Source organism: Mus caroli, unplaced genomic scaffold, assembly GCF_978045245.1.
Source record: "Mus caroli unplaced genomic scaffold, Mus_caroli_1 scaffold_15, whole genome shotgun sequence".
NCBI lineage: Eukaryota > Metazoa > Chordata > Mammalia > Rodentia > Muridae > Mus > Mus caroli.
Genome location: NW_028227270.1, coordinates 90,222,989 through 90,239,655, shown reverse-complemented (window position 1 = coordinate 90,239,655; position 16,667 = coordinate 90,222,989). Strand labels below are relative to the sequence as shown.

At 41.8% G+C, this 16,667-nt stretch overlaps 1 protein-coding gene across 3 annotated transcripts in view; it reads right to left on the bottom strand.

The window, feature by feature from the left end:
- Positions 1–16,667, bottom strand: part of Exoc2 (exocyst complex component 2) — a 171,886-nt gene that overhangs the window by 48,997 nt on the left and 106,222 nt on the right. For all 3 annotated transcript variants that reach the window (XM_021180205.3, XM_085831196.1, XM_085831195.1), the window contains exons 17-22: positions 16,191–16,252; positions 12,781–12,861; positions 12,340–12,399; positions 11,634–11,695; positions 8,860–8,926; positions 5,819–5,935 (exon numbers count right to left, since the gene is read on the bottom strand). In XM_021180205.3, the coding sequence (XP_021035864.1) occupies positions 5,819–5,935; positions 8,860–8,926; positions 11,634–11,695; positions 12,340–12,399; positions 12,781–12,861; positions 16,191–16,252 (449 nt within the window). The remainder of the gene's footprint in view (positions 1–5,818; positions 5,936–8,859; positions 8,927–11,633; positions 11,696–12,339; positions 12,400–12,780; positions 12,862–16,190; positions 16,253–16,667) is intronic.

Genomic DNA, 16,667 nt, shown 5'->3' with positions numbered 1-16,667 from the left:
TTTCTAGACAGATACCAGGTACCAAAGTTAAATCAAGATCAGGTTAATGATCTAAACAGTCCCATATCCCCTAAAGAAATAGAAGCAGTCATTAATAGTCTCCCAACCAAGAAAAGCCCAGGACCAGATGGGTTTAGTGCAGAGTTCTATCAAACCTTCAAAGAAGATCTAATCCCAGTTCTTCATAAACTATTCCACAAAATAGAATCAGAAGGTACTCTACCCAACTCATTCTATGAAGCCACAATTACTCTGATACTTAAACCACATAAAGACCCAACAAAAATAGAGAACTTCAGACCATTTTCCCTTATGAATATTGATGCAAAAAACCTCAATAAAGTTCTCGCTAACCGAATTCAAGAACACATCAAAGCAATCATCCATCCTGACCAAGTAGGTTTCATCCCAGGGATGCAAGGATGGTTCAATATACGAAAATCCATCAATGTAATCCATTATATAAACAAACTCAAAGACAAAAACCACATGATCATCTCCTTAGATGCTGAAAAAGCATTTGACAAAATCCAACACCCATTCATGATAAAAGTCTTGGAAAGATCAGGAATTCAAGGCCCATACCTAACCATGATAAAAGCAATCTACAGCAAACCAGTAGCCAACATCAAAGTAAATGGTGAGAAGCTGGAAGCAATCCCACTAAAATCAGGGACTAGACAAGGCTGCCCACTCTCTCCCTACCTATTCAACATTGTACTTGAAGTCCTAGCCAGAGCAATTACACAACAAAAGGAGATCAAGGGGATACAAATCGGAAAAGAAGAAGTCAAAATATCGCTTTTTGCAGATGATATGATAGTATACATAAGTGACCCTAAAAATTCCACCAGAGAACTCCTAAGCCTGATAAATAGCTTCGGTGAAGTAGCTGGATATAAAATTAACTCAAGCAAGTCAATGACCTTTCTGTACACAAAGGATAAACAGGCAGAGAAGGAAATTAGGGAAACAACACACTTCTCAATAGTCACAAACAATATAAAATACCTTGGCGTGACTCTAACTAAGAAAGTGAAAGATCTGTATGACAAGAACTTCAAGTTCCTGAAGAAAGAAATTAAAGAAGATCTCAGAAGATGGAAAGACCTCCCATGCTCATGGATTGGCAGGATCAACATTGTAAAAATGGCTATCTTACCAAAAGCAATCTACAGATTCAATGTAATCCCCATCAAAATTCCAACTCAATTCTTCAATGAATTAGAAAGGGCAATCTGCAAATTCATCTGGAACAACAAAAAAACCTAGGATAGCAAAAACTCTTCTCAAGGATAAAAGAACCTCTGGTGGAATCACCATGCCTGACCTGAAGCTGTACTACAGAGCAATTGTGATAAAAACGGCATGGTACTGGTATAACGACAGACAAGTAGACCAATGGAACAGAATTGAAGACCCTGAGATCAACCCACATACCTATGGTCACTTGATCTTTGACAAGGGAGCAAAAACCATCCAGTGGAAAAAAGACAGCATTTTCAACAAATGGTGCTGGCACAACTTGCGGTTATCATGTAGAAGAATGCGAATTGATCCATTCCTATCTCCTTGTACCAAGGTCAAATCTAAGTGGATTAAGGAACTCCACATAAAACCAGAGACACTGAAACTTATAGAGGAGAAAGTAGGGAAAAGCCTTGAAGATATGGGTACAGGGGAAAAATTCCTGAATAGAACAGCAAAGGCTTGTGCTGTAAGATCGAGAATCGATAAATGGGACCTCATAAAGTTGCAAAGCTTCTGCAAGGCAAAAGACACCATCAATAAGACAAAAAGACCACCAACAGATTGGGAAAGGATCTTTACCTATCCCAAATCAGATAGGGGACTAATATCCAATATATATAAAGAACTCAAGAAGGTGGACTCCAGAAAATCAAATAACCCCATTAAAAAATGGGGCTCAGAACTGAACAAAGAATTCTCACCTGAGGAATACCGAATGGCAGAGAAGCACCTGAAAAAATGTTCAACATCCTTAATCATCAGGGAAATGCCTCAAAACAACCCTGAGATTCCACCTCACACCAGTCAGAATGGCTAAGATCAAAAATTCAGGTGACAGCAGATGCTGGCGAGGATGTGGAGAAAGAGGAACACTCCTTCATTGTTGGTGGGATTGCAAGCTGGTACAACCACTCTGGAAATCAGTTTGGCGGTTCCTCAGAAAATTGGACATAATACTACCAGAGGATCCAGCAATACCTCTCCTGAGCATATATCTAGAAGATGTTCCAACCGGTAAGAAGGACACATGCTCCACTATGTTCATAGCAGCCTTATTTATAATAGCCAGAAGCTGGAAAGAACCCAGATGCCCCTCAACAGAGGAATGGATACAGAAAATGTGGTACATTTACACAATGGAGTACTACTCAGCTCTTAAAAGGAATGAATTTATGAAATTCCTAGGCAAATGGATGGATCTGGAGGGCATCATCCTGAGTGAGGTAACATATTCACAAAGGAACTCACACAATATGTACTCACTGATAAGTGGATATTAGCCCAAAAACTTAGGATACCCAAGATATAAGATACAATTTGTTAAACGCATGAAACTCAAGAAGAACGAAGACCAGTGTGGACACTGTGCCCCTTCTTGGAACTGGGAACAAAACACCCATGGAAAGAGTTACAGAGATAAAGTTTGGAGCTGTGAAGAAAGGATGGACCATCTAAAGACTGCCATATCCAGGGATCCATCCCATAATCAGCTTCCAAACGCTGACACCATTGCATACACTAGCAAGATTTTGCTGAAAGGACCCAAATATAGCTGTCTCTTGTAAGACAATGCCGGGGCCTAGCAAACACAGAAGTGGATGCTCACAGTCAGCTATTGGATGGATCACAGGGCTCCCAATGGAGGAGCTAGAGAAAGTACCCAAGGAGCTAAAGGGAACTGCAACCCCATACGTGGAACATTATTATGAACTAACCAGTACCCCAGAGCTCTTGACTCTAGCTGCATTTGTATCAAAAGATGGCCTAGTCGGCCATCACTGGAAAGAGAGGCCCATTGGACTTGCCAACTTTATATGCCCCAGTACAGGGGAATGCCAAGGCCAAGGGGTAGGGGTGGGTGGGTGGGGGACTGGGGGGGGAGTGTATTGGGGACTTTTTGGATAGCATTGGAAATGTAATTGAGGAAAATACCTAATTAAAAAAAAGAAAAGAAAAAAAATTATGCTGGGAAACGATGATCAAAACACAATGTGATCAGGCCCCCACAAAGCAACATGGGTACGTATTACCAGGAGCTTATAAATCTCAGGGTCCCACATGAGGTCAGAGACGGGGAGTGACGAGATATGGATCCACTGTGTGTGAATGCGGGTGACTCGGGACAGGTCTAGGTTTACTATGGGGGTGACAGGACAAGTCACAAGGAATATGTCTTATTAAATAAATACTTACTCTAGTACATTAAAGATGACTTTGATTTTTATCTCTCCTTTTCAAAAATATAGTTAGGTCATTGCAATGAACATTTGAAAGTGAAAGTGTGTGGACAGAGGCAGTATACCATGGCACACATTGTGACATTTTCATCCTTCCATGATGAGATAGTTTTCTATGCTTTGCTTTTGTTTGTTCGTGTGTATTTGAGAGGGGGAGGTAGATTGCAAGAGCAAAGGGAAGATATGCAGGGGTGGGGAGGTGAGCAGGACTGGAGAGCGTGATGTGAAACTCACAAAGAACCAATAAAAACTAACCAGTAACCCCCGGAGCTCGTGTCTCTAGCTGCATATGTAGCAGAAGATGGCCTAGTTGGCCATCATTGGGAAGAGAGGCCCCTTGGTCTTGCAAACTTTATATGCCTCAGTACAGGGGAATACCAGGGCCAAGAAGTGGGAGTGGGTGGGTAGGGGAGTTGGGGGGGGGCAAGGGTCTGGGGGACTTTTGGGATAGCATTTGAAATATAAATGAAGAAAATATCTAATTAAAAAATAAATTAAAAAAAAAGTCAAGAGTGTGTGTGTGTGCACATATGTGTAATTAGATCTTTAACAAATACAACAAGAAAATGGATGAGTAGGTGGAACTTTCTAGGCACGCAGCACTTGCTCCCTGTGACCCAGAAGTTACAGAGGCCTGTGAGTCCCTCAAGGGGCCTGCTTTAAGGTGGAACCTTACAGGGATAGTCTTATCTAGTGTTGCATGTTAAAATGATACACATTAATCAATTAGTTTCATTTCCTTGAGTATATCATTAACTGTGAAAAATAAGGGCTATGAGTGACCTATTTTTTTCTTCAGAGCAAGTGGGTTTTTCTTGCTTGACACCATGAAAATGAGAGCTTCAGCACAGGGCACACAGTACAGCCAGTGGGCGTGCTGCGGTCCACATTGCTTTACTGTAGTCACTGCAGCCACAACTGAATAGTTTCAAGACACTCAAGAAATAATTTTTTTAAAGCTCATACTGCTGAGTGGTCAAAAAGCCTACTGCTTATTCTGCGCTCTCCCCGGGCCTTCATATTGTCTTTCTCTGTGATTCAGACACAGACTGGAAAAGAGATCAAAAACCTTCCTTTATATTAGTTTCATTTTGCTTCTTAATAGTATAAAGTAAAGCAACATAATTTCTGCTTATTATTTCACAAAAACTTAAATGTCAAACATTGCTTCTTTCATATGCAATTCTTAATGATGTCACACATCATTAAGGACAAAAACAATAAAGTTCGGCATATGTACATACAGTCACGTTACGATTTTACTGAATAAAAACAAAGCGCCTCCTCCCTCTTGCATAGATCTTGTAATTATGAACATGAAAGCTTTCTGGAAATAAGCTAGACATTCAACCTCAAAGCCTCAAGTCACAACATTTATCAGCAGGATGATTAATCTTTACGAAAGGCAGGAAAACAAGACAGAGCCACCCACTCTGACATTTTCATTTATTTAAAAAAAAAAAAACCCAAGCCAGTTTATGAACTGGAAGCATCATTTATAAAAAGTAGATGGTCCACTGAGAGTAAACTCTGATTATATGATTAACGAGATGATTATCTTTCTTCTTTTCTTCACTGAGAAAAGTGTGCTGGCATTGGACAGTGGCTCAGTTTTACCCAGAAATCTGATAAACTTTGCTCAGGAACTAGCCAACCTTTAGCAGCAAGGAACTTCTTCTTTTTTTTTTTTTTTTTTTTCTCTCTCTCTCTCTCCCTTTCTGCTTATTTGAAAAACTATAAACAAGACAGCAAACATTCTAAAGCACAAAACTGGTTTCACTGATCTGCATGCACATGCACATTTTTGCCTACATCCAGCAGGCGGAGCGCAAAGCAAGCAAAAGTTGTAGTGAAGTCAGGAAGGAAGGAAGGGCCAGCAGCTGGAGAACAGGATGTGCTTAAGCAGACTAGCAAAGGGAGGGCTGCAGTCGGGAAGAGAAGACTTGAGGCAGAGGTTGGACCAGCAGGAAGTGATCCCTTGCAGTTAGGATCAGGGTTGCTCTCAGCAGTGCCTCAAGGCTTCTTCCATCAGGAGTCAATGGGTTAGATTCTTAGATTTAGGTTTGACTCTTTTCTCCTGATTGTCTTGCCTGACCTTTGAACAGACTTTTGGAACAGGGTTAAGTTAACCCGTTCAACCATCAGAAAGTTTTGCTCCTGAGTAAAGCAGTGTTACATTAACAACTTAAAGTGAGGAAGGAAATCATTCTCAGATGGGTAGGGTGAAGAGTGAGCATGGACCTGGGAAACTAGGGTACAGGGAGGCAAGAGGTGCTGAGACGATGATGTGGCAAAGCGCTGGACTTGCCTACTAACTACAAAGCACTTACCTGTGTTATTTTCTCTATTCCCTGGAAGTTGTGTTTTTCAAAATGTTCTGCTATGTTTAGGAAGGTGTGACGTTCTAAATAGCAGCAATTACTCAGGACTATCAAAAGCCTCTGCTCCTGTAATTCAAACAGACCATAACAAACTTAGACAGTACTGGTGAATTTAAGAGATAACCCTGATCTTGTATCAAGTACAGTGATAGGCTTCTGCCCTTTAACATCAATATCCTATGCCTTGGTTTTCTTGGCTATTTCCTGAAATTAATACACAGAGAAGCATATTATAATTCCACTAACTGTTACTACATTTACACTGAGGATTTAAACAGAGATTTGGGGTAGAATCTCAAGAGTGAAACCTTTTCTGGAATGCTCAAGGCTCTGTGTCCTGCTTCCAATATCCTCCAAAGAGAAGAGTCAAATGTTCCATTTAACATTTTATGTACACAAAGGCCACACAAGTTGGTATTATGAATAACTAAATAAAGTGTAGGAACTATTAGAAAATGGTTTATGAATCATCCACAACTTGAGAACATTTTAATGCCATACTATCTATCTGAAGGGCTCCTTGTTCCCTCCTTGGCCCAGTGTCCTGAGGCCCAGTCCCATCCCATGTCCATGCCAGCCTCCCCAAAAGGCAGGGGGAGGGGAAGAATGCCTCCTGCTGCTACAGTCTTCAAGGCTCTGTCCACCTAAACAATTCCTTACAAAATTATTAGACTGTAATTGTAGTGTAATGAATACAGTGGATTTTTACAGTTCAGAAGAACTCTATCTGTAAATAAAATTCTAGGAATGGCCCCTGCTCTGCTGCTGCTGTGGTTCACTTCAGGGCAGTCTGGGCCTGTGCTCCTATAGGTGGGAGGCATTCTCTGGAATGGTGACTCATCCAGCGCCTTCAGTGGAGATCCTTGACGAAAACTAAGGCAAAACCACTTTCCAGGAACAGTTCTCACCCACACTTGGTTACTCTTTCTGTGCAGAATCAGAGTAATTTACAGTTAAGTACTCCAGGGGAGAAAATGCAGAGAAACAGACGTTCCTGCTCTTTGAGGCGTGAGGACTAAAGGATGAACTAGAGTCTCTAAAGTCAATAAGCAAGCCAATCCATCTTCTGGTAATTATACATCTCCTCACTTCTTCATTACAAGGGCCTGTCATTATTTTCAGCACAACGCAGTCTACTAACTGCCAGTTTTGGTCATCAACAGACATACATAAAGCCTACAGCACCATTAAATAACCCAGAAAAACAGAAGGCTGCTGCTAGGGGCCCTGAAATAACTTTTAGATAGGAAATGGAATATAAAAAAAGGCCAGAGGAAGTCATACTGTCTATGACATTATTTTTCTAAAGTGAATACATGGCAGAGCGGCAGAGAAAATAAGCTAGCTGGGCATGTGAGGCCATCTTCCCTTCTGCTACCTTCTGTTTTATCATAACACATTCTTCTCATAGTGCAGGAAGTAAATGACTTTGCAGCAGCTACTCCAAACACACGGAACCCCTCAATGTCTCAAGTGGCTTCAAGCCCGTCCTTTACCAGTCTTGTAGGATTAAGACTTCCATTCTAGTTGAGTGTGCAAGTCTATCCTGCCCTGTTCCCCAGCTGTGCTGACTTGGTTTCCCCATTACAAGACTTCTGGACCCTGTTCAGAGTGAGAAGAGCTACTTCAGTAATCTAAAGACTAGCTCTCAGCAAGTACATTTTGTTTGTGTATGTTATATTGAACATTACACGAAATGAAAGTGGGAAGAAAACAGAATAACAAGAATCTAATTCTTAAGCTTAGATGGTTAATCTGAAGTTTGTTTGTACCTGGCATAGAGACGTACATTTGACCATAATAGTCCCTGTATATGAAGGAATGAGTCTTATGTAGTACTTCTCTGTACTCCTAGTCAGCACCAGCAATGAACTCTTGAGACTGTGAATAAAAAGTCTTCTGACTCAAAATCTAGATCTTTTTCAATGTTATCCATTTCCTTCTGGATAATATAACCCTGAGAGGATCTGGGTCCTCTCAGAACACAAGTCAGATCTGATGAGATCCCTCCACTAGGGAAGAACACAGGCACAGATTTTGGAGACAAACGAACATAACTTGGGAAGTGAGTGGACAGGTAAGCTGTTGTGAGGAGTGAAAGTGAAAACCCTGGGCAACTGCTGACAACCTGATGCACCTTGCTCTCCTCCAACTCTAGAGAAGATGGGAGGCTTGGAGTAGCCCTCCAAGTCAGGGTATACACAAATCAGCTGGGACATGGCTGATGGGTTACACAGTGTTTGCTGGGAGCTGGGAAGGGAACAAAGATCAGAAAGGTCACTGTGCATTAATAAGGCTCCTTCTGAGAGACCAAGAAAACAAAAGCATAGTTGGAATAGGTGGCTGGTACATTCTGAGTTTCAAAGGCTCCTTCCTTCAGGTCCATCTCCTCTACTGCACTTTCTTCCTAGATTCACATGGAACAGCTGTTTCAACCCACTTCATGGCTTCCCTTAGCACTTGACACTTGTTCTTACTGTTTTTTGTTTTGTTTTGTTTTGTTTTTGTTTCCTATAAGCTAGAGTTATCTAGGAAGAGGAACCTCAATTGAGAAAATGCCTCTATCAGATTGCTTACAGGGATTTGGTTTTGGCTTTGTCATATAACCTATGTTCAAATAAAAGAGGGGACTGGGAGGAAAAAAGAAGGCTGGAAGGGCAAATGCCAGGAAGGAAATGTCATGCCTAATGCTTCCCCACCTGTCCACCCAGGCAACTCTGCAGCCACAGGAAACAGCCGAGGCACTTTTAACACTCATGATGCAGGTGCTGCATTGTGTCTGTTTATCTAACTCCAGCTAAAGTTTTCTTCAGTGTTAAATACACAGAAATTTTTATACATCTTAATATAGTCCAAGAGTATACTGCAGTGGCCACAGTGGCCATCTTAACATGGGAAGATGCTTCTGGCTCAAGTGACTTATGCTGACTACCACAGCCACTCCCTTTAGCATGATACACTTCACTCTCTGTGCTTGCCATTTTACTTACTGAAGTCAAACTGAAGTCTTCATGGATGCTTCCAAACAAATCAGGAGAAGAAACATCAACGGAAAGACTAAATGCAGAAGAGGCAAAACACAGTCATAATTAAAACTGACACAAAACCAATGACCCCAAATATTTTGATGAAAATGGCTGTATAACTCTCTGTAGATTTTCTTTGTACTTAATTATTATTATCATAAAAAAGCACTAAGGACTATCTTTTATTCTGAGCCATATAAAACTTATTTGGGGACATTCTCAATATTCAAGTGACTGCATTATGTTTAAAAATAAACTACTAAATGCCATAAAATCAAATAATACTCATATAATTAAAATGTTTCTGCCTTTCAGAATTTCCAGGGGAAGATTTGAAACCCACTTTCAGATTTGAAACCTACTTAAAGGTGAGCTAAGAAATTAGTTTATAACTCAAAAGCAATGAAAACCATAATAGGATCTAAGGGGAGAGCAGAGTAGCTAGCCCATTAATTAATTATCAATTGAACAGAATCATAAGTGACACCTTAACAGAATTTTTCCTTAACTTGATGGACTTGAATTCGTACGTAAGTCTAACACGATGAAATAGCAAGTAATATGCTAAAATAGAAAAAAATAGAAAAAAAAGATACCAATCTAGTAAGAGTTGAAATATAAACAAATGGTAATTAAAATAGCACTAACTGAAATAAAGTATATTTGAATAAATACAGCAGAAGAAAAAGTTCAGAAATGCCTGCAATACACCTTAGAATTCAGCAATGTATGAAACAGGAATTTTAGCAAAGTAACAAGATTGATTTAATCAATGAAATCAAGGCTGCGAATAGAAATACAGTATTCTGTTGGAATAATGAGTCTCATACAAAAAGTCAAGTCAAAGAAGACCTGGGAAAGGGGAACAAGGTCAGGTAGGGGTGTGGGGTGTGGTAGGGGATGGGGGGACCCTCTAGAAAATACCAGAGACCCAGGAGGTAAGAGGCTCTAAGGACCCAATGAGGATGACCTTAGCCAAAATATCCAACATTAGAGAGAGGGAATTCGAAGAATCTACCTCCAGTAGTTAGACAGGACCTCAAGTGGAGGGACAGGGTTACTAAACCACAGTCAAAATTTCTGACTCAGAACTGTTCCCGTCTAAAAGAACTGCAGGGACAAAAATGGAGAAGAGACTTGGGATTCATCTCATGTGAGGGCCCCAAGGCCTGACACTATTACTGATGCTATGATGTGCTTACAGACAGGAGCCTGGCATGGCTGTTCTGAGAGGCCCTACCAGCAGCTAAGGGAGACAGAAGCAGATACTTACACACAGCCAATGGTCTCAAGTCCGGGACCCCTATGGTTGAATTAGGGGAAGGACTGAAGAAGCTGAATAGGAGGGCAATCCCATAGGAAGACCAGCAGCATCAACTAACCTGGACCGCTAGGAGCTCCCAGAGACTGAGCTACCAGTCAGGAGCATAGAGGGGCTAGGTCAAGGCCCCTGGCACAAATATAGCAGAGGTCTGCCTGGTCAGGCCTCAGTGGGAGAAGATGTGCTGAATCTTCGAGAGACTTGAGGCCCCAGGGAAGGGGGAGGCCTGTAGAAGGGGGAGTACCCTCTCAGAGGCAAGTGGGGAGAAGGAATATGATGAGGAACTGTGCAAGGGGGGGACTGAGTGGGGGACAATGACTAGAATGTAAATAAAAAATAAAGACAAAAAGAAAAAAAGACCTATAAGCATTAAAAATGTGGAATTGGGGAGATAAGCGTGGGTTCAGTGTTTGTGCACAGTTATAAGGAGCAGAGTCAAACCTCTAGCACCCATGTGAATACCAGGTAGGTATAATACCAACCCTGGACTGTTAAGCACATGACTGGTGGAAATGGGCTGGCTCGACAAGCTTAGTCAGTGAGCTCTGGGTTCAAGTGAAAGACTGACACTGCCTCAATATGGCAGAGGTCTATCTGAGAAGAACCTCCATCATCTACTTTTGTTCCCAAAGTGCCTATAGGCTCTCACTCTCTCTCACACACGCACGCACGTGCACACACACACACACACACACACACACACACACACAAATGCATGCAAGCACACAAGGTATGAGCACATATATATAAATTGAAAAAAAAGAGATCTGGTCACTGAAGGTGACAGTTTTATATATTGAAGAGCAAAAGTTAATATCAGAAAACAGAAAAATTCTCAAATCGCTAACTATATTCAAACACTTTAGTCTGATACTGTGGTTTTTTTCTTATGAATTTTACAATTTATTTTTAACTGTTTTACTTTTTAATATGTGTGACTTGTATTGGAAGGAAAATTACTCTGCACTATGCTTGACACAAATGAAATAAAGATAAATAAAAGAGCTATGCCAAAGTTATATTCCTGAAGAAAAACCAGAGGTGACATAGCAAGCTTCTTCAGCTGATACTATGTTAAAGCAGGAGTCTTAGGTGCACAAAGGGTTCTACATGCACAGTGTCATCCAGCAGGACAGCACACAGGAGATTCACAGACTGAGTGTCCACCAGACAACGGCCTGCCATAGAAAGGAGGACAGCAACACTATGTTGATGCTCCATGCAATAGTGTTGGTAGAGAACTACAAGTGTCTTTCAAGAGTTAGGAGGACTCAGAAGGCTGGGGAGCACAGAGACAGGGAGCAGCCAAGCATATAATAAGGTCATGACAACCGAGGCTTCCTGTGAGACCCAACCTCAGTATGAAATGTTTGCATTCCACAAATGCACCAATGAGATCAATTCCACATTTACTTACTGAGTAGTATCTATATCTGCATCAGGCTTGGTGCTCAGTTGTTCTAGGCAGTATATAAAAACCTGGATAAAAATAGAGTCTCAGTGATACAATTTTTCAGATATCAATCTGTTTGAATATTAAAACAATTTTTAATAAATTAAAGCAGAACTGTCTGGGGGAGAGGTGTGTCTAATAAGAATGTGTGTATGTATGCATGTGCATAGGTGAGTACATATGTTACGTGGTAGAAATATATACCCCAACAATGTCTAATTATAGAACTGACAAAATATTAATAGCACCTTGCTTGAGTCATTACTATGTTCAAGAATATATTTTAGGAGAAAGTCATTTTTGTCTTTTCTTTATTTACTCCCACAAATGCTCAACTTTACTTATGTACCCACAAAGCACTGGTTCCAGTCAAACGACTTTACAACTCTAGATGAATTACAAGCAATCGATTTTCATTTAATTTACTCTGCAATCTAAAGGAACTGAATACAAAGTACATTAAGACACAGACAGGAGAACACACTAGAAATGACACACACAAGTACTGCTAAAACAACAACTACATTAATCTTCACATGTAGCCCATCTTACTCTAAACTCTCATGTATACAGAGGAGACTATGAAAGAACCCACATTTCATAGTGATGTAAACAAGGTGAGCGACAAATCAACGCATGGCTCGGAGCCTACATCTCTGTTTGCACTTACCTGCATGATATTGATGCACAACTGGCAAACCTCCTCCTGCGTTTTAGGCTGTTGAAAGACCTATGAAGAAGGATTCAGATTTAAAAAAAAAATGTTTTGATTTTGCTGAGAAAACAAAACATTTTACTGACAAGTGAAACCTAAAAGCTAAACCCCAGAAAACCACACTGGCTGTAGGCGGATGTCTACCTATGGTGGTACTGATCCCCAGTTGGCTGACCATATCCAAGTCAGTAATTCAGTCAGGCCACAAGGACCCTGGTCTGCCTGCAGCTGCTGGACTCACCCTGCTCAGCCTGCCCTGGAACCTGAACTCCACATGTCTATGCAGGTCACTAAATGAGTGCAGTTAGTAAGAGACAACACCGTGACTCCATCGCTATTCCCAGGCAGGGATTTCTTAAGATCTTATAAAGCAGGTGGAAGGGAACAGGAACTCACGCTGGCTTCTCCAGGTTTGCAATCGACAACACCCTTCAAAGACTGCAGGGAGTGAACAATGCTCTGTTCAAACTGACATGGCTGGAAAAAAAAAAAAAGAACAATATCTTCAAACACAGACAGCACTGGCTAAATAGATGTATTTACTTATGGAGCTGAATATGCCGAAAGGACAAGTCCCCGGATGAACAGAAAACAACAAAGGTACAATCTGACCAAAAGCCTATGCTCACTGACAAGAGCAAAGCTAAGGCGTTTGCTCACACTTGAACACTACATTGCATGTATATTAGTCACGAGCTCAATTCTAGGCAGGTCACCTCTTGTCCTGTTACAACAACCATCTAGAGGAGGTACAAGATCCTTAAGGTCAATTACGTCATGGAACACATTTTCTACATATACTAAGTCAGAAAAAATAAAACTCAGAAATACATCTAAAGAAAGACACCCCAAGGCTCTTCTCTTGTCAAAGCCCCTGAGAACAGGAGGAGAGATATGGGCATAGCACAGGTTGGGGCAGGAAACCTCAGGAACCTAGGGCCACAAGGAAGGACGGTGAATTGGCAGCATGGCTTCCATGAAGGGAGAAGCAGTCTCTGGGGGTGGGGGTGGGGGGGACTTTGGTAACTGTTGAGGGCATGCATTTACAGAATAATTTTATTCTGTCCCTTCCGGAGGCTCGGCGTGCACACACACAGTGGGTTGAAGTGTGCAGAGCTGGGATGCAGACTTGTCTGGCCCTTCCTTTCCTCTTGAGAAAGTTCTGTGATGAAGAGCAACAAGGGCCATCAAGCCCACCACGCCAGCTTCCTTCTTCACCAGCACCACGCCAGCTTCCTTCTGCACCAGCATCACGCCAGCTTCCTTCTGCACCAGCACCACGCCAGCTTCCTTCTTCACCAGCACCACACCAGCTTCCTTCTTCACCAGCACCACGCCAGCTTCCTTCTTCACCAGCACCACGCCAGCTTCCTTCTGCACCAGCACCACGCCAGCTTCCTTCTGCACCAGCATTTGACTAGGGTGACTCAGCTGACTCCAGAGGCACCACTTCAGCTGTTTGTTCACATGACCCACTGGGTTTAGTTCTTTTTAATCCTGTGCATTTTATAAACAGACCAGGACCATGTTCCCTAATATTCAGTCTAGTCATTTTCTAGAGTTCCTCTACAAAACCCAGGCTACCCAGCAGAACTCTGCTCTATGGGGCAGGCCACAGGAGGCTCTGCATGCTGATTGGTTGATCGGGAAGGAGCTAAAGCTAGCACCTGCTTTGTGCTAAAGGACTGAGTGTTCTTCAGTTTTTTGTTTAATGAAATTTTGAGAAAGTTTTTAACTTTCTCAAACTGAACATACGGCTTTTTGTTTTCCTTTGCACAAAACTAATATGGAACAGATACATACATAGGCAATAAGCTGATATCTAGCTTCCTACACCTGGTTCATCAGTGCTTAATAGCCACTCATTCTCTTTTAGCATACTCTTTAACATTGCTATGATTAATAAACAGTTGTCTAAATGAGATTTTAAGATATAGTAAGAAACAATTCAAACAAGTAATTAGCATGGCGGCCCTAGTTACTATAGCATTAATGTCACAAATAAAATCTGTTGTTCAAAATTTTGTAGTGAACAGTGTTCTATAGCATACAGACTCACATTTACTTCTAAGCCCACACTATAAAGGCATGTCCTGCTCCTTCTATATTAAGGGGGGATAAGGCCAAACAGATCCCCGGCCTTCCCTAGGACTGGTTCTGACTCAGGGGAATGCAGTACACTAGCCTCTATGTCAGCACCACTCAGAAACGTGGCGTGTGCAAGGAGAATAAGCCACACAGGCAATGTGAGATAGTCCAGGAACCATGTCTGACAGCTCAGGAAGAGCATTTAATACAACTCATTTAGCACAGCATCTCTTTGTTGCTGGCTTTAACAGTCCCCTTGACACAGTAGAGAGCCATCTGAGAGGACAGTCTCAGATCAACAGCTGCCTAGATCTATCAGCCTGTGGCTGTCTGTAGACGGTTGTCTTGTTAACTGATATAGGAGGGACACTGCCCACTGTGGGCAGCACCCTCCTAGACAAGCTGCTCCAAACTACACAAGAAAGCTAGTGGGAATAAAAGTCTGCTTCCAGTCATCAAGAACCTTTTCCACTGTTCCTACTTTACTTCACAGCTGGGAAGTGAGTTCCTTGACTGAAGGAACAGCCTGGAGTCCTTTCCCTGACTTCCCTCAAGGACGGACTGTGGCCTGGACCTGTAAGCAAAAAAATCCCTTTCTTTCCCTAAGATACTTTTGGTTAGGGTATTTTAACACAGCAACAAAAATGAAACTAAAGTATTTAAATGACTTTAACATATAATCAATATAAAAAATGTTTTATAGTCTTTCCTACATCTCAGAGAGTGACGAGCTATATATTATATGTACCTCCAAAGTCAGTCCGTCTACCTGGAGCCTATGCAGGGTGGCAGGGAAGATGATGCTGTGTGGTTTCTTGCCCCTGGATTACCAATGGCGTAAAACTTGTGGGGCAAAGCCACTCTATTCTTGGCAGAAACTGGAAGTTCCACTCCCCACAATTTATTTTCTCTCCCTTGCAAAGGAGGACATGAAGGACACTGGCAGAAGCCACATAGGCTGCTGCGCAGCATTGTTCCTGGGGTGCGGGGACACCCTCTAGCCAGCAGCCTCTTAAGACAGTGGCTATGGCAGCTCAGAGATTGCTTTATTTTCTTCCTGAGAGGAGTAAGTCAATGGAACCACCAGGAGAGCCACACAGAGACCTGAGCAGTCACAAAGGCAGACGTGACCCTGGCTGGCCGCATGACAAGCTGTCTGGCCAGTGTGAGGGGAAAAGGCAACCCCTGTCTTGTGTCCTCTGTTTCAGTAGTGACTAGGTCCCCATCAGACTGCTAGGAGCACCCTTCAAACAGGCAAGAGAACATGGAAAATTATAAGACCTATTCTCAAAGGCTCTTGTAATTCTCAACCCCCTCGGACAGAGGATGTTTCTAGACTAGACATGTCAGTTTGTGCTTCTTGTCTTGCTTGATTTTCAGCTTTGGGAGCAAACATCATTCTTCTGTCCCCAACACTGATTTTCTGAAGCCCTTAAGTTGCTAAGTGATGTGGAAATAAGCCCGCTCTAATAAAAAAGCAACGCAGACTGAAGAAGTGCTACAGGCCATGCACCTGTGAATTAAGCCCCTGCTTTCACTAACTTCGATGGTTGTGATCAGCAGTCAGTAAAACTAACTCCAGGAAAGGATATTTTAAGATTACTTTATAATTTCTAGAAACCAGAGTATAGTGTAAAACAAATATGATCCTTATTAACATAAAGCATTTCTTCTATATAATAAACACTAATGACTAATAAAGAAGAACTCCAACTTACCAGGGAAGTCAGTCCTTCATTATCAACAACCCAGTCTTCCTTTTCAGCTAATCTCTTTATTTCTACATGGAAAACAAGGACACAAATATTTTCTAGTATAATTATCTCACTGAACTTCAACAGAGACAAAAACATCTATAGGTTTGTAGCTTTTAATCGTTTACATATGTTTATGAAAACAGAGATAAAACTCAGTATTGGTAGATTTGAGGATTTAGTTATGCTTTTTTCACATAGTCTAACATGCAATACACTACCAGGAGAAAAGCTACTCACAACAGTGATTACTTACTCGGTACTCTTTGCAGCAGTGCTAGACATGTGCAAAATGAGCCCTCCAGGATTTCTGCTCTGAGTAGCTTAGAGTCAGTGTTGAGCCCTCCCTCTGGTTCCTGAATGGTGGCTACCTCTCACGTGGAGTGACGCCTACCTAAACTTTCAGCAGGGCAAGCTTGCTTAGGTGCAGGTGGGAGGAAT